This window comes from Mustela nivalis (assembly GCF_964662115.1).
Source record: "Mustela nivalis genome assembly, chromosome: 5".
Lineage (NCBI taxonomy): Eukaryota > Metazoa > Chordata > Mammalia > Carnivora > Mustelidae > Mustela > Mustela nivalis.
Window position 1 is genome coordinate 119,391,012 of NC_139024.1, and position 18,321 is coordinate 119,409,332.

The 18,321-nt window shown below is 36.5% G+C and overlaps 2 protein-coding genes across 13 annotated transcripts in view; one reads left to right on the forward strand and one right to left on the reverse strand.

The window, feature by feature from the left end:
* LOC309865787 (endogenous retrovirus group K member 7 Env polyprotein-like) overlaps positions 1–18,321 on the reverse strand; it is a 1,143,634-nt gene that overhangs the window by 656,836 nt on the left and 468,477 nt on the right. The window lies entirely within an intron of this gene.
* LOC309865776 (uncharacterized protein) overlaps positions 1–18,321 on the forward strand; it is a 229,017-nt gene that overhangs the window by 190,499 nt on the left and 20,197 nt on the right. For 10 of the 12 annotated variants that reach the window (XM_082732567.1, XM_082732569.1, XM_082732577.1 and 7 more), the window contains 2 exons: positions 6,863–6,883; positions 12,997–13,017. In XM_082732567.1, the coding sequence (XP_082588693.1) occupies positions 6,863–6,883; positions 12,997–13,017 (42 nt within the window). The remainder of the gene's footprint in view (positions 1–6,862; positions 6,884–12,996; positions 13,018–18,321) is intronic. The other 2 variants (XM_082732576.1, XM_082732578.1) reach the window with 2 other exon arrangements.

Below are 18,321 nucleotides of genomic sequence, written 5' to 3' on the forward strand. Positions count from 1 at the left end.
CCATAAAATTAATAGAACTGGTAAATAAATTCAATAAGGTCATGCGATGCTAAATTGATATACAGAAATCTGTTGCATTTCTAAACTACTAATGAAATTGTAGAAAGATGAATTAAGAAAATAGTTCTGGAGGGGGGCAAGATGGCAGAGAAGTAGGGCACGCTGTTTCAACCAGTCCCCTAAAGTGTGCTGATTATTTACCAAAGCACTCTGATCACCCATGAAATCAGCCTGAGAGTAGAATTATACACTTCTGGATCTCTATGGGGGCAGAAGATGCCAGTAGACAGGTAAAGTGGAGTGGGGACATGGGACTGATATTAGAAGATAAACAAAAGGAGGAGGGAGCCACCAGAAGTGACCCATTGGAAAGTAGTACCCCAAACATGAGAGTACCCTGTGATTGGGGACCAGCATTATCTTGGATTCTAGTTAAAAACACTCAAAAAGAACAAAAGATATTAAAGGGAAATTGGTGGAATTGGGGAGTTAAGGACACAGGCTTAAGCTAACGGGCCCAGGACAGCGAACAACTAACTACACACCACCAGCGGTGGCTGGCGCTGTGCCAGAGAGAGTGCAGCAAAGAAGTCAGGCCTTGGTCCCTGAGCCACCATCGAAAATGACAGCATCTGGGTGGCAGTGGTTCACATGAGAGAGTCTGGCGTGGACGCCAGCAGGCGCTGTCTAGAACCACAGCCTTTTGCACTCGGCACACAAGCTGTGCCACTGGGGTCTGAGTCCCGCTCCACACCTATCCACCAAGAGGATCTAACAATTGTAAATATTTATGCTCCCAATATGGGAGCAGCAAAGTACATAAGACAACTATGAATCAAGATAAAGACTCATATTGATATGAATACATTAATAATAGGGGATCTTAACACATCACTCTCAGTAATAAACAGATTATCCAAGCAGAAAATCAATAAAGGGACAAGAGGATTGAATGACACATTGGAACAGATGGACCTCAAGGATATATACAGAATATTCCACCCTAAAACAACAGAATACTCATTCTTCTCCAATGCACATGGAACTTTCTCCAGAATAGACCACATGCTGGGTCACAAATCAGAGCTCAACTGATACCAAAAGACTGAGATTATTCCATGCATATTATCAGACCACAGTGCTTTGAAACTGGACCTCAACCACAAGAAAAAGTTTGGAAGGAATTCAGACACCTGGAAGCTAAAGACTACCTTGCTTAAGAATGCTGGAGTCAACCAGGAAATCAAAGAAGAACTTAAACAACTCATGGAAACCAATGAGAATGAAGACATTTCCATCCAAACCTAGGGGATACAACAAAGGCAGTCCTAAGGGAGAAATACATAGCCATCCAAGCCTCCCTCAAAAAAATTGAAAAATCCAGAATACACCAGCTGTCTTTATATCTTAAATAACTAGAGAATCAAAAAAAAGTAAGCCAACCCCACACACAAGAAGGGAAATAATCAAGATTAGAGCTGAAATGAATTAGATAGAAAGTAGAGATACAGGAGAATCCATCAATGAAATTAGATGCTTTTTTTTTTTAAAGAATCAATAAGATTGATAAACCATTGGCCAAAATTATCCAAAAGAAAAGATAAAAGACCAAAATTAATAAAATTATGAATGAAAAGGGAAAGATCACAACTAACACTGAGGGAACAGAAATGATCATCAGAAATTATTATCAACAGTTATATGCCAATAATTTAAGTGACCTAGATGAAATGGATGCATTCCTGGAAACTATAAACATCCAAAACTGAATCAGGAAGAAACTGACAATGTGAATAGACCAATATCTAGGAAGGAGATTGAAGCAGTGATTAAAAACCTCCCAAAAAACATGAGCCCAGGACCTAGCATTTTCTGGGGGAATTTTCAAAGAAATAATACCTATTCTTCTGAAGCTGTTTCAAAAAATTGAAGAAGAAGGAAAACTTCCAGACTCTTTTTATGAAGCCAGCATTATCCTGATCCCCAGACCAGGAAAAGACTCGAACAAAAGGGAGAATATCAGACCAATATCCCTGACGAATATGGATGCTTCAATTCTCAACAAGATCTTAGCTAATAGGATCCAGCAGTACCTTAAAAAGATTATCCACCAGGACCAGGTGGGATTTATTCCTGGGTTGCAAGGGTGGCTCAATATTTGCAAATCAATCAATGTGATAGAACAATCAATAAGAAAAGAGAGAAGAGCCATATGGTCCTCTCAATTGATGCAGAAAAAAAAAAAATTGACACCAAGACACAGCATCTGTTCCTCATCAAAATGCTACAAAGTATATGGATAGAGGGAACATTCCTCAACTTCATAACATCTACCCATGAAAAACCCACAGCAAATAACATCCTCAATGGGAAAAAGCTCACAGCCTTCCCTTTGAGATCAGGGACATGACAAGGATGCCCACTCTCACCACTCTAGTTCAACATAGTATTAGAAGTCCTAGCAACAACAATCTGACAATAAAGAGAAATAAAATGTATTCATATTGGCAATGAAGAAGTCAAATTCTCTCTTCACAGATGACATGATTCTTTATATGGAAAACCCAAAAAAACTCCACCCCCAAACTACTAGAACTCATACAGCAATTCAGTAATGTGGCAGGATACAAAGTCAACGTACAGAAATCAGTGGCTTTCTTATACACTAACCATGAAAATACAGAAAGAGAAATTAGAGAATTGATTCCATTTACTATAGCACCAAGAACCATAAGATACCTGGGAATAAACCTAACCAAAGACGTAAAGGATCTGCACTCAAGGAACTACTCATGAGAACACTCATGAAAGAAAGTGAAGAAGACACAAGAAGATGGAAGACCATTCCACACTCATGGACTGGAATAATAAACATTGTTAAAATGTCTATATTGCCTAGAGAAATATATACTTTCAATGCCATTCCAATCAAAATTCCACTAGCATTTTTCAAAGAACTGGAGCTAACAATCCTAAAATTTGTATGGAATCAGAAGAGACCCTGAATTGCTAAGGAAAGGTTGAAAAAGAAAAAAAAAACTGGGGGCATCACGTCACCTGATTTCAATCTTTACTACAAAGCTGTGATCACCAAGATAGCATGGTACTGGCAAAAAACAGACACATAGACCAGTGGATGGAGCAGAGAGCCCAGTTATGGACCCTCAACTCTATGGTCAAATAATCTTTGGCAAAGCAGGAAAAAATATACCGTGGAAAAAAGACAGTCTCTTCAATAAATAGTGCTATGAAAATTGGACAGCTATATGTAGAAGAATGAAACTCAACCATTCTCTTACACCATACACAAAGATAAACTCAAAATGGATAAAAGACCTCAACGTGAGGCAGGAATCCATCAGAATCCTAGATAGAATATAGACAGTAACTTCTTCGACATTGGCCACAGCAACTTCTTTCAAGATATGTCTCCTAAGGTGAAGGAAACAGAAGAGAAAATGAACTTTTGGGACTTCATCAAGATAAAAAGCTTCTGCACAGCAAAGGAAACAGTCAACAAAACAAAGAGGCAACCCACAGAATTGGAGATTTTCTCAAATGACACTCCAGACAAAGGGCTGATATCCATTAAGAACTCCTCAAACTCAACACGCACAAGACAGAACCACGTTGAAGAATGGGCAGAAGGCATGAGCAGACACTTCTCCAAAGAAGACATACAAATGGCTATAAGATACATGAAAAAATGTTCATCATCACTAGCCATCAGGGATATTCAAATCAAAATCACATTGAGATACCACCTTACATCATAATGGCCAAAATTAACAAGATAGGAAACAAATGTTGGAGAGGTTGTGGAGAAAGGGGAACCCTCTGACACTGTTTGTGGGAATACAAGTTGGTACAGCCACTTTGGAAAACAGTGTGGAGATTTTTAAGAAATTAAAAATAGAGCTTCCTTATGACACTGCAATTTCACTGCTGGGTATTTACCCCAAAGGTAGAGATGTAGTGAAAAGAAGGGCCATCTCTACCCCAATGTTCATAGCAGGAATGGCCACAGTCGCCAAACTATGGAAAGAACCAAGATGCCCTTCAATGGAGGAATGCATAAAGAAGATATGGTCCGTGTATACAGTGGCGTATTATGCCTCCATCAGAAAAGAAGAATACCCAATTTTTGTATCAACATGAACGGGACTGGAAGAGATTATGCTGAATGAAATAAATCAAGCAGAGAGAGTAATTATTATGTCATTTCACTTATTTGCGGAGCATAAGGAATAACACCAGAGGACATGGGGAGATGGAGAGGAGAAGAAAGTTGGGGGAAATTGTAGGGGCAGATGAACCATGAGAGACTGTGGACCCTGAGAAACAATCTGAGGGTTTTGGAGGGATGGGAAGTGGGGAGTTGGGTGAGCGTGGTGGTGGGTATTATGGAGGGCACATATTGCATGGAGCACTGGAGGATGCATAAACAATGAATTCTGGAACACTGAAAAGAAATTAAAAGAAAAAAAAATACAGTTCCATTTATAATTATACCAAAAATAATAAAATCCCTATGAATAAACTTAGCCAGGGAAGTGAAAGACATGTAGCATCTGAACCTCAGAAAATTATAAAATATTGTTGAAAGAAATTGAAGATGAAACAAGAAAGGGAAAAACATTTCATGCCTATAGAATAGCAAAACAAATATGTTAAAATGTTTGTACTACCCAAGGCAATTTACCCATTTAATGCAATCCTCACCAAAACCCCAATGACATCTTTTACAGAACTAGAACAAATAACCCCCAAATTTATATGGAAACACAAAAGACTCCAAAGCCAAAACAATCTTGAAAAGAACAATACTGGCAAACTCACAATCTCAAATTTGAAGATTTATTATAAAGCTGTAGTAATTGAAACAGTATGGGACTGGCACAAACATAGACACCAGTGGAACAAAATACATAGTTCAGATAAGGTCAATTAATGTTCAACAAGGTAGGAAAAAAATTCAATAGAAAAAAAAATTCTCTTTAACAAATGAGATTGGGAAAACTGGACAGCTACCTGTGAAGAATGAAACTGGACCCCTCTCTTACACCATAAACAAAGGCAAAATCAAAATAGACTAACGTGAGACCTGAAACCAAGAAAATCGTAGATGAGAACACAGGCAATAACTTATCTGACTTGGGCCATGGCAAATTTTTTTCTAGATATATCTCTCAAGGCAAGGGAAACAAAAGCAAAAATAAACTATTGGAACATCAAAATAAAAAGCTTCTGCACAGCAAAGAAAACAATCAACAAAACTAAAAGCCAAACTAATGAGTGGCAGAAAATATTTTCAAATGACGTATCTGATAAAGGATTAGAAGCAAAAAAAATAAGATTATTTTGCATCTCAACATCACAAAACAAATGATCCAATTTTAAAAATGGGCAGAAGTTATGAACAGACATTTCTCCAAAGGAGACATCCAGATAGACAACAGACACATGAAAAAATGCTCAACATCACTCATCATCAGGGAAATACAAATCAAAAGGACATTGAGATATCACCTCACCATCAGAATGGGAAAACAAAGAAACAAACAAACAAAAACAAACCACAAGAAAACTGCTCATGAAGATGTGGAGAAAACTGTTTGCAATGTTTGGGAAGGGAAACTGGGGGAGCCACTCTGAAAAACAGTATGGAGATTACTCAAAATCTAAAAATTGAGGGCGCCCGGATGACTCAGTGAGTTAAAGCCTCTGCCTTCTGCTCGGATCATGATTTCAGGGTCCTCTGATCGAGCCCAACATTGCATTGCATCTGGCTCTCTGCTCAGCGGGGAGTCTGCTTCCCCTGCCCACCTTCCAAATAGACTCTTTTTCCTTTTTCTTTTCAGCTTAACAGTGTTCATTGTTTTTGCACCACACAGTGCTCCATGCAATACATGCCCTCCTTAATACCCACCACCTGGCTCCCCCAACCACCCTCCCCCCGCCACTTCAAAACCCTCAGGTTGTTTTTCAGAGTCCATAGTCTCTCATGGTTCACCTCCCCTTCCAATTTCCCTCAAATCCCTTCTGCAAAGAGACTCCTTTTTTTTTTTTTTAAGATTTTATTTATTTATTTACAGACAAAGATCACAAGCAGGCAGAGAGTCAGGCAGAGCAAGAGAGGGAGGAAGCAGGCTCCCCGCGGAGCAGAGAGCCAGATGTGGGGCTGGATCCCAGGATCCTGAGATCATGACCTGAGCCAAAGGTAGAGGCTTAACCCACTGAGCCACCCAGGCGCCCCTCCAAATAGACTCTTAACTATAGAGAACAAACTGATGTTTACCAAAAGAGAGGTGTTTAGGAGATGGGTTAAATAGGTAGATGGACTTACGAATACATTTATTTTGATGAGCACTGAATAATGTATAGATTTGTTGAATCACTATATTGTACACCTGAAACTAATAAAACACTCTATGTTAACTATCCTGGAATTAAAATTCAGAAAAGAGGAAAAAAAGAGGTGAAAGAAAAACAGAGGAGCAGCATAACATACAGATTTACCAAGTAATTATATTATACACCTGAAACTAATGTAACATCACGTGTCAACTGTGTTTCAATATAAACAAACAAACAAGTTCTTCACTTGGAAAGGATATTACAGTGTGGATATCACAACAGCTTAGTGGATACTAAGGTCCTACTTCCTTTCCAACACCAGAATTGAGCATCTGACATACTTTCTAAGTGAATATTTTGTCAGGAACCCCAACATCAAAGTAATTGATACAGAAGTCCCTTTGCTTATAGCTTTTGATTAAAAGATTCCCTCATGTAAGATTAATAGGGGTAGGTATACTGTGCCCATAAGTGCCTAACAAAACTTATATTTCTTGTATTTCAGCACAAGCTCCACCACTTCCCAGTAAGTAACATTGTGATATTTGTAATTATGTTATATTTTTGGATTATTACAGTGTAGATGAGACTATTATTAATTTTGCTGGTTGTCATTTTCAGTCGAGAACAAATTAATACTTTTGCTAAATTTCTGGAAACTAAACTATTTAACTGTAGAAAGAATAACCTACAAAGGATATTATCAATCCATATCAAATGAGTTAATAGTAAAACCTAATAATATCTTACTCAGGGGAAAAACACATACCAAATTTTAAGTTAAATAAATTAAAACATAACAGCGAAGATAGAAAAATAAAAGAGTATACAATGAGTGAAGAAGTTTTTAAATAACAAGCAATACTATTACTCAATACTTGGAGGTGCGACTGGAGCGTGTCACCACTATGCTTGCTTGTCCCTCTGTTTTTTCATAGCTGCCAGCCTCAGGTGTTCACTCAAAGCTTTGTTCACTCAAAGCTGGTCACAGTATCTTTCCCCCATCCACTTGCACTCCCATTCTCCAAAGAAACTATTGAAATTTCCTCATGATGTAAATGAAATTAAAATTTCTTCACACCTCTCACTCTCCGCAGAGGCTATGCATCATGTTGAAAGACAAAAAAAAAAAAAAAAAAAAGACACACATAATCCTCAGGTTTGTGCCACCAAATATCAAGCATACCTAAGAGAACTTGTATGTTTAGTTCCAAACTACCTCAATAAAACAATAAAACAAGTATTGCAACAAAGCAAGTCAAATGAATTTTTTTGGTTTCTCAGTGCACATACTCTTTTTCATGTACAATAGTATTATGTCTAAAAAAATAACTATGCTGAGTGAAATAAGTCAAGCAGAGAGAGTCAATTATCATATGGTTTCACTTATTTGTGGAGCATAACAAAAAGCATGGAGGACATGGGGAGTTAGAGAGAAGGGGTTGGGGTAAATTGGAAGGGGAGGTGAATCATGAGAGACTATGGACTCTGAAAAACAATCTGAGGGGTTTGAAGTGGCAGGGGGGGTGGTGGGAGGTTGGGGTACCAGGTGGGTATTATAGAGGGCACAGATTGCATGGAGCACTGGGTGTGGTGAAAAAATAATGATACTGTTATGCTGAAAATAAATAAATGAAAAAAATAACTTAATTTTAAAAATACTTTATTGCTAAAAAATGCTAACCACCGTCTGTGCTTTCAGCAAGACACAACCTTTTTGTTGGTGGAGGATCTTGCCTCAATGTTGATGACTGCTGACTGATTGATTATGTGGTTGCTTAAGTTCGGAGCAGTTGTGGCAATTCCTTAAAATAAGACAATAATGAAGTCTGAAGCATCAGTTGACTCTTCCCTTCATGAATTATTTCTCTATAGCATGGGATGCTGTTCGATAGCATTCTACCCACAGTAGAACTTGTCTCAGAATTGAAGACAATCTTCTCAAACTCTGACACTGCTTAAAAAGCAACTGAGTTTATGTAATATTCTAAAGCCTTTGTTGTCATTTCAACAGTTTTTACAGTATCTTCACCAGATCCATCTCAAGGAATCACTTTCTTTGCTCATCCATAAGAAATAACTCATCTACTAAAGTTTTATCATAAGATTGCAGCAATTCAGTCACATCTTCTGGCTCTACTTCTGATTTTTAGTACTCTTACTATTTCCACCATATCTTCAGGTACCTCTTCCACTGAAGTCTTGAATCTCAATGTATACAAAACACAATATATGTGAAGTATTATAAAGTAAAGCACAATAAAATGAGATGTGCCTATAATCCATAGGTGAAAGCCTTCCACTAATCCTCCCTTTTTCTACAATGATAGCCATGTCTCTACTATTAGTATCAGCTCCTCCCCCCAGGATCTGGATTCCACCAATTCTTATCAATACTAGAAGTTCTTCCCATCAGTCATCCAATTCTGCTGAATCTTCAATCTGCCCCTCCTTATTATATCCTACCCATCAGTATCATATGTCCACTTTTTAGAGTGTTCCCGTAGGTTTTGGGCGACAGCACAGGGGACTCCATCCTGGGCCCAGCAGGCTCACCCGAAGGCACCGGCCACTGGAAGCCAGTCTGCAGGGGCTTTCTGGCCAATTCTCACAAGCTTTTTGCCTAAATCAACATCTAGAGTGCGTTCTCTTTAGATCTTGTGAGTTATTTCTCAGAATTATAACTAGGAGTAGTGCTACTGATGAGATGTACAGATACTTAATTTCTTTCCTAGATTGCTTTCCAGAACTAATGTAATAATCTATCCTTTCACCAGTTGTTGGAGAAATATTCCCTTCACCTGATATGCTACACAGCACTTTGTTTTATCTGTCATCCTAATTTTGGCCATTCTGTTTGGTACAGAAAAGCTCTTTGTTGTTATTTTAATTTGCTTTTTGGTGTCTAGTGGTGAGTTCATGTACATAGCCATTCAGACTTTCCTTTTATAAATTGCCTATTCATCTTTTCTGCCTTTTTTTCCCCCCATTCAGGTTCCTGCTCTTATTACTTTGCAGGTCTTTCTTGTATAATGTGGATATTAATCTTTTGTGACTTTTATACTTTGAAAATATATTTTCTCAATTTATTATATGTCTGTAAACATTGTCTATGATGTTTTTAGTTTAAAAGAAATACAATTTTATTATAATCAATACATTTGTTTCCCAAATTCTGTGTTTTGGGGGTTCTAATGAGGCCTTTCCTCAACACAAGACCATTGAAGGTGTTTTCCAGTATTTTATTTTATGAGATCTAAAGTTTTATCTTCACATTAAGATTTTAATATACCTGTTAATTCTCTTCTACACAGTACTGGTCCCTAAAGTCAAACCCCCCAGCACACCAAGCTATCTTTCATTAAAGGAGATCTTAATAATTTCTAGAGAGTTTTGATACCATATAGATTGAGTACTCCTTTAGTATGAACGTCCACCACATTGATGAAACTAATTGCTAATGTGCCTGTATTCTTTACTAAACTGCTAAGTCTGCAAGTACAGGCACAGTGTTCCTCTGTTCATTTCTTCATCTCCAGTATATATTATACTACCACATAAAACATAGCAGACCCTTAAGCATTTGTTTTATAAAAGGAAGATAATCATATTCTTTTCATTTATCTATAAATCTTGGAAAGAGATAAAGTAATGTGGTGTCAAATTGAGATTCTCAGAACAGAACCTCCACCTTCTTGGTCTGTAGCTAAAGACAGGTTAACAATCCTCTCTAGTTTAAAAGAATGTCTCACAGAAGAAAAGAACAGAGCAAAAAGAAGGAGCGAGAAATTAAAAATCATGTACATGATATCAGGGTCATGAAATTGAGCCCCACATTGGGCCCTGTCCTGGGTGTGGAGCCTGCTTAAGATTCTCTTTCCTTCTGCCCTTCCCCCCACTCCTTGACTTTCTCTGTCTCCCTCAAAATATAAATAAATAAAAGAAAAAAATCATGTAAAGGAAAAGTGTCAAAGAAGTAAAATTCAAGGAGATATGGATGTCAAGGATTAAAGTGCCAAAGAAGTCAACATGGACCTGGGGAGAAGGGTGGGGATAAAACAACAATGTTAGAGGTAAGGGTTTTGGAGCCAGGCTGCTAGGGTTCAAATGGGTTCATATCCAATTAAGAGCTGGAGGACTTTAGGCAATTTACTTCATCAGTGAAACACAGACAATAGTGTACACTATGGAAGCTTACACTGAAAACAGAAGCCAAAATATCAGATCCCAAGTATAGAGAACTTCATAATAACAATGAGAAGCCCTTGGGCCTGGGTGTAATAAGACAACTTAAAATGACAGAGGGTAGTAAATGCCATTTGGAGAGAAGCATCTGGGATGTTACTGAGACAGGAATTATGTAATATTTCATGAAATTCAGGCAGTGTCTTTCTCTAAGTCTGTATCAGGGAGAGAATCATTCACTAAAATTTTGTAAATGGAATGTCCTCAAGTTTGTTCTCAGTGTCATCTTCCTCTGATTCTGTGTTGGGTTTAAAGACTAGTAACAGAAGGGAGGTGTTGTTGTCAGGAAGAAAGAAGTCTGGAGAAGGGTATAAGGCTAAATTATGAAGGATGTTATATTAAGAGTTTGGTCTTGCAAGAAGTTTTCAAAGAATACAAACAGAATTGCATTTTAGCAAATGAGTCTGAAAACAATGTGATAACAGGACTCAGAGGGCAACCACTTCTATGGTTAGATGATCACTTCACATTTAAAGCCTCTCTCATGGACAGTTAGGTGGGTTTTGACACGAACCAGGTTTCATGTTTGAGATGAAAAAGGGATGAAATTAAAGTGAAATATCCAGATGTGATCGGGAGGGAGACAAACCACAAGAGACTCTTAATCTCACAAAACAAACTGAGGGTTGCTGGGGGGAGGGGGTTTGGGATAGGGTGATGGGTTATGGACATTGGGGAGGGTATGTGCTATGGTGAATGCTGTGAAGTGTTTAAACCTGGAGATTCACAGACCTGTACCCCTGGGACTAAAAATCATTATATTTTTATTAAAATAAAAATTTTTAAAAAGTAGAATATCTTAGCAAGGATAAGCCAAAAATCCTAAGAGTTCAGCAGAGGGATGTAAAATCTCCCTTAGGAAGACTGTCATAAGAAACTATTCTCGAAGTGCCAGGAGGGGGGGGAAATCTAATTTTTATATTTTATGACTATATACTATGCACAGTTGGAAAACCTAAAAGGAACTTGTTTTTAGGTTATAAATTCTAATTTTCTCTGCAAAAAAGCACTAATTATTAAAATGAATATAGACTTTAAAACATGTAATTATCCTATGGATATATATAATAATCTGATAATAATAAAGAAGACATATTTCCCATTTAAATGTTTTTCATGAAAAAAATAAAGGTTAAGATGAAGGAATGAAAAGACAAATGGAAGAAGAAAATTTTAATTGAAGCTTCAATGTAGGAGAGCCTGAATTTCAACTCCCTTTTGAAGAGTGCTGAGCAAATTCAGCTTTGCTTTATGAAATAACCTTGCATCTGCTTTCAGAATGGAAATATATTTGCTGATGCATAAGCTTTTCTAAATTAAGAGATCGGTATATTAACATTTTCATGTCTTTGAAATACTGCCATTTTTTCTATTTCTTTCCCACTCAACTGAATAGTAAATTGAAAGTTTAAAAATATGCATTTATGGATTCAATGAAACTATTTTAATTTTAATTTTAAATTTACCTTTAATAGAAGTGAAACATTTCTGTGCACATCCTAAAGCTTAAGCCTGACACCTCTGGTCAGAAGCTCCTAAAAACAGTCTTTCACTCAGAGCTAGATCCATGTGTTGAGTACAGTGCCTGGAATACAAAATTGGTAAATATTTCTTGATGAACATTGACAGAATGAAGGAAAGAAGGAATGTTATCAATGTTAATTTTCTTCAATATGTGCCAGACAAAATGACCTCAAATAGTGGTGTTTTTCTGTGGGAGAATCAGTGTTATTCATTGGCTTTCTTGCTGTTTTCTCCTCATAATACATTTTGGTCTTCTATACTATCTAAGGGCTGCCATTTCTAGCTTTTGGAAAACTCTTCAAATTGTTTTGAAATATGTAGTTTACTGATAATCTTTAGAAAGCATATATTCCTCATTAATAGAAAAATATATATATTCATGTGATGTGTAATAACATCACCAGGGGAAATGTGTTAAGCCTATTGTGAGCAATTTCTTGACTTTGCACTCTGAGATACATGTGCCGAATAATAATAATGATGGTGATGATAATGATAATAATAATAAAATAACAAAAGCAAATTGACCCCCAGACTAAGACAGATAGCAGGAGCAGATTACATGAGGAAATCTGAGGGAATTAAATGTGGTAAGAAAATTCAAATACTGAAAAATTTTACTTCATAAATAGTTCAACTATAAATGAAATAGTTAAATGGCTAAATATATATGAAAAACATGTAGAATAAGTGCTATTTTCTGTTTTTTCCTCCAGGCCCATCAAAATTGCCAAGTTGCTTTAGAAATAAATGTAGAATTGGTGTGGTGCTCTGTAAATGTCCCATTTTAAAAAAGTCTTTCTGGAAAAATATGGTAGGAAACTATATATTATACTAAAAAATCCTATTTTTCTTGGTTTTGTTTTTTAGGGTCAACTCCAGTACCCACAAGTAAGTTCCTTTGCATCTCTTATTTCTAGTATATGTCAGACTCCTGTAGAATCCAAGGAATTTTTCACAAAATGCCTGTTTCAACTCGGGCTCTCTATTTCAATTCAGTCTCACATATCTGTCTCCTTTCCCTTTTTCCTTTTTATCCAGAAGTTCCACAGTTCACTGAGAAATTTTTACACAGTGAAATGTTTAAATCACTAACTGAAACAACAATTAATAACAGAAGCATTTCCCAATATTTAATATATTTTATGTATATGTTTAAAAAGAACAGAAGCAATAAAGTAACCTAAAAAGATAATTGAAAGAAATTAATTGATGAATTTAGGGAATTTTGGTTTAAAGTAAGACAACAGTTACAATCCTTCAGGAGTTTTAATTTCCAACAAGATGGTGAGTGACAAAAGGTGGTCATTGGAGAGGATTGATAGACCCCTGCCCAGCCCTCTTAAGTTCTGTCTTTGCCAGAACTAAAACCCCTATGCACATGTCATAGATGATTTGATGGCCCTGAGGTCCAGATCACTGATGTTCTTAAGAAAATATTATCAACATAAAATATATACCATGTACAAAAATAAAACATTAAAATGAAATATTTAACTTTAGAAAAGTCTGTAGTAATGACTAATAATTTCCTCTTCAATAAAAATACCTTGGTCTCAAGCAATGTTAAGAGACTACTATTATCCCTTATACAGGGAAAATGAGAGCTTATCATTCCTTCTTCCTGCTGTGAGAGTAGTGTCATTTTTTAAAAACTCACCCTTGTGATTAAAAGAAAATTAACATAAAGGGAAATGATGCTGGGGCACCTGGCTGGCTCAGCTGGGGGATCTTGTGACTCTTAATCTTGAAGTTGTGAATTTAAGTCCCATGTTGAGTGCAGAGATAATTCAATAAAATCTCTTTTTAAAATGGGGGGGAGATCACAAAATAATTTGCTTATCACAAAATTGTTATTTATCTTGAAAAACAGTATTCAGAGTTTTAAATATGAACAGGAAGATAGAAGAGAATAAAATAAGAAAGAGAGTTGTGGCAGATCAAAGAAAAGAAAGGAGAGACGTGGTAGTGTGTAAATACCAATCTACTGAAAGCTTTCAATTCTGGACTCAGGAAAGAAGTGAAAAACTAAAATGGGCTTCATCTACTCAACTGTTCCTGAAGGCCTATCAAACTTAGGGTTCAGAAAATCCAAAAACCAAAAGTCATTCTTAAAATAAGAATATTCAACCCATAACATACTTCAATGTAACTGTGAGAGCTTGCTATTTCTTAGAAAAATAATTTATGGTCTAAAAAAAAAAAGAATTTATGGTTTAAATAGTAACTCAGTCACTGATCCAGTATCTGTGATCTAAGTTATTTCTTTAGTGTATTTCAGCTATATGTTTATTATAGACTCCTGGTAAGTCTGAAAAATGTTCTAAAAAACATACTGAACAAGTGAAAAGGAAATACTTAAAAATAAATGAGCTGAATATATAGAAAGAAAAACAAAGAGAAAAATGATTTTTTTAAGTAAAATGATGTTACAGCAAACCAACCCACTGAGAGATATCAATGCTCCTTATCAAATGGCTATCCCACAACCCACCACTATTACAATAAGAGGACATGATTCATACAAAAGGGATGCTAATCTCTGTCATCTCTCATCTAAAAAGCTCACTTTTATTGCTCCTTTTCTAAGACTATAGAATAGGAATTAATCTTCATGGGGGGAATTTTTTTAATATGTTGTTCTTATTTCTGTCTGTCAATATCTTTAATATCCATTCATATGTTTTCTTCCTATTTGTTAATTCCACTACTCAAAGTATTCTGGGGGTTCTGGGAAAATTTTTGATATGATTATTTTTACTTTTCCTTTGAGACTGGTGTATTTACCCAATATTCCCTTAGTTTATGATGTTTCCTAAAAGGAAATCTATCACTTATCCAAAAGAATAAATAAAAGACAAATGATTTCCTTGGAATGATTATAAGAGGTTATCAGGAAAAACTAACAAAATTTCCAACAGAATCTATAAGAAATGTAAAAATCTTAGACTAGGAAATGGGGAAAATGGAGGAGTTAAAGAACATGTATGAAAGATGACTTAATCTAAATGGCTTCAAATTCCAAAACAGCTGAGAAAATAGAATCTGGAACTGACTTTCCTCTCTTCCCTCTCCTGCAAGCTTTACTTTGAATAAAATTGTAGCATTTCAGACAAAAATGTAGTAAAATTAAGAGTAATCTATCATTAGAAATTATTCAAAAACTCCAACCAAGACACCCATTTTTTTGTGTTTTGACTTCAGATAAATATGTGATAAAATGCAGAGATAATTTTTCTCCTTAAATATTATAGTATTGGTTCTTGAGGAAACCATCACTTCTAACACAATAATTTCGATCTCATATTTAACCCTTTATCTCGTTGCTGTCAACATATGGTTTAGTTAAAAAATATTTTGTAAAAGGCAATTCCCCAGATTAATGGAAAAAATAATGCCTGAATCTGAGACAATCATTACCAATGCTTAAGTAGCTTATCAACATTAGTAAACAGATTGTACAAACAAACAAACAAAAAAGCATAGAGATATAAACAACAATAAGGAAATAGGGGAAAGGAGACAAGAAGAAAAATGAATGAAAAAGTGAAGAAGAAGAAGAAAGAGGAGGAGGAGTGGGGGGGAGAGAGAGAACATGTTAAATGTCTCTGAATGGTTTCAGCCATAAGATTGAGTAAAATAATAAAAGACTTAAAGTGGGCCTCCTTCTCTCCACTACACTGATGGGAACATGAGAACAAAGAAAGAAATCCTACTTTCACATTCTATTTGTCTTAGTTTAGGGTGCTATACAAAGTACCATAGATCAAGTAGCTTACAAACAGTAAAAATTTATTTTTCATAGTACTGAAGGCTGGAAGTCTAGTATCAGGGTGTTAGTATGGTCAGGTTCTGGTGAGAAACCCCCTCCAGGTTGCAGAATGCCATCTCCTTACTGTAGCAAAAAATGGGAGACCTCTCTCTGGGGTCCTTTTATAGGGATACTAATATAATCCATTCATAAGGATGCCACCCCCACAGTCTCACTACCTCCTAAAAGCCCAACCTCTACCTACCATCACATTGGGAATTAGGATTCAACATATAAATCTGGGAGGGACACAAACACCAAGTCCATTGTACCAGCTTATTGTGGCCAAAAATATAAATGCATAAAGGAAAAGGTACAGCTTCATGGTCTCATTTCTGAGACTACCTTATAAGGATGAACCAGATTCCTGACCCAAGAAAATATTTATTTATTTATTTTTATTTTATTTTGCTTTTTTTTAATTTTAAAAGATTTCATTTATTTATTTATTTCACAGACAGATTACAAGTAGGCAGAGAGACAGGCAGAGAGAAGAGGAAGCAGGCTCCTTGCTGAGCAGAGAGCCCGATGTGGGGCTGGATCCCAGGACCCTGGGATCATGACCTCCTGAAGGGAGAGGATTTAACCCACTGAGCCACCCAGGCACCTCTTATTTTGCTTTTTATTTCCATGTTACATTTATTTATTTTTTTTAAAAAGATTTTATTTATTTATTTGACAGACAGAGATCACAAGTAGGCAGAGAGGCAGGCAGAGAGAGAGAGGAAGGGAAGCAGGCTCCCTGCTGAGCAGAGAGCCTGGCACAGGGCTCGATCCCAGGACCCTGGGATCATGACCTGAGCTGAAGGCAAAGGCTTTAACCCACTGAGCCACCCATGCACCCCCACATATATTTATTTTTTAAATGTAGATTTTATTTTATTTTATTTTTTACTTTATTTTTTGTTATGTTATGTTAGTCACTCTACAGTACTTCATTAGTTTCCAATGTAGTGTTCCATGATTCATCATTCATGTACAACACCTGGGGCTCCTTGCAATAGATGCCCTCCTTAATACCCATCACCAGGCTAACCTATCTCCCCAACCCCTCCCCTCTAATACTCTCAGTCTGTTTCCCAGAGTCCATAGTCTTTCATGGTTCATCTCCCCCTCTGATTCTGCTCTTTCTTTTCCTAATGTCCTCCATGCCATTCCTTATGTTCCACATATAAGTGAAACCATATGACAATTGTCTTTCTCTGCTTGACTTATTTCACTTAGCATAATCCCTTCCAGATCTATCCACGTTGATGCAAATGGTGGTTATTCATCCTTTCTGATGGCTGAGTAATATTCCATTGTATATATGGACCATATCTCCTTCATCCATTTAACTCTTGAAGGCATCTCAACTACTCTCACAGTTTGGCTATTGTGGACATTGCTGCTATGAACACTGGTGCACATGTGCCCCTTCTTTTCATTATATCTGTATCTTTAGCATAAATACCCAGCAGTGCAATACCAATGGCATTTTTAAAAGAACTGGAACAAATAATCCTAAAATTTGTACAGAAACAGAAAAGACCCTGAATCACCAAGGAAATGTTGAAAAGGAAAAACAAACCTGAGAGCATCACATTGTCTGATTTCCAGCTATATTACAAAGCTGTGATTCCCAAGGAAGCATGGTACTGGCACAAAAACAGACACACAGATCAATGGAAGAGAATAGAGAGCCCAGATATGGACCCTCAACTCTATGGTCAACTAATCTTCGACAAACAATAGAATATTCAAATTATTATTTTTTGTCTGTACTTTTTCTGTACCCCAGTGTCCTCTGTGTTCTCTGATAATGGATTGTTTATCAATTCCAATGTCCGTAGGTCACTCATCCATTCTTCTGTGCTCAGTTTTTTGTTTTGTTTTGTTTTACTTCTAATTCTGTTGGACCTTGAGCTTCATTGTCTTTACACTCAACTCTTTAGTTTTTTTTTTTTAATTTTAAATCTTTATTTTGATCATCAGTTTTTGTTGTTTTTTTTTTATAATTTTTTAATTCTTATAAACATATATTTTTATCCACAGGGGTACAGGTCTGTGAATCACCAGGTTTACACACTTCACAGTAATCACCAAAGCACATACCCTCCCCAATGTCCATAATCCCACCCCATTTGCCCAAACCCCCTCCCCCCAGCAACCCACAGTTTGTTTTGTGAGATCAAGAGTCACTTATGGTTTGTCTCCCTCCCAATCCCATCTTGTTTCATTTATTCTTCTCCTACCCACTTAAGCCCCCATGTTGCATCACCACTTCCTCATATCAGGGAGATCATATGATAGTTGTCTTTCTCTGCTTGACTTACTTCGCTAAGCATGATATGCTCTAGTTCCATCCATGTTGTCGCAAATGGCAAAATTTCATTCTTTGGATG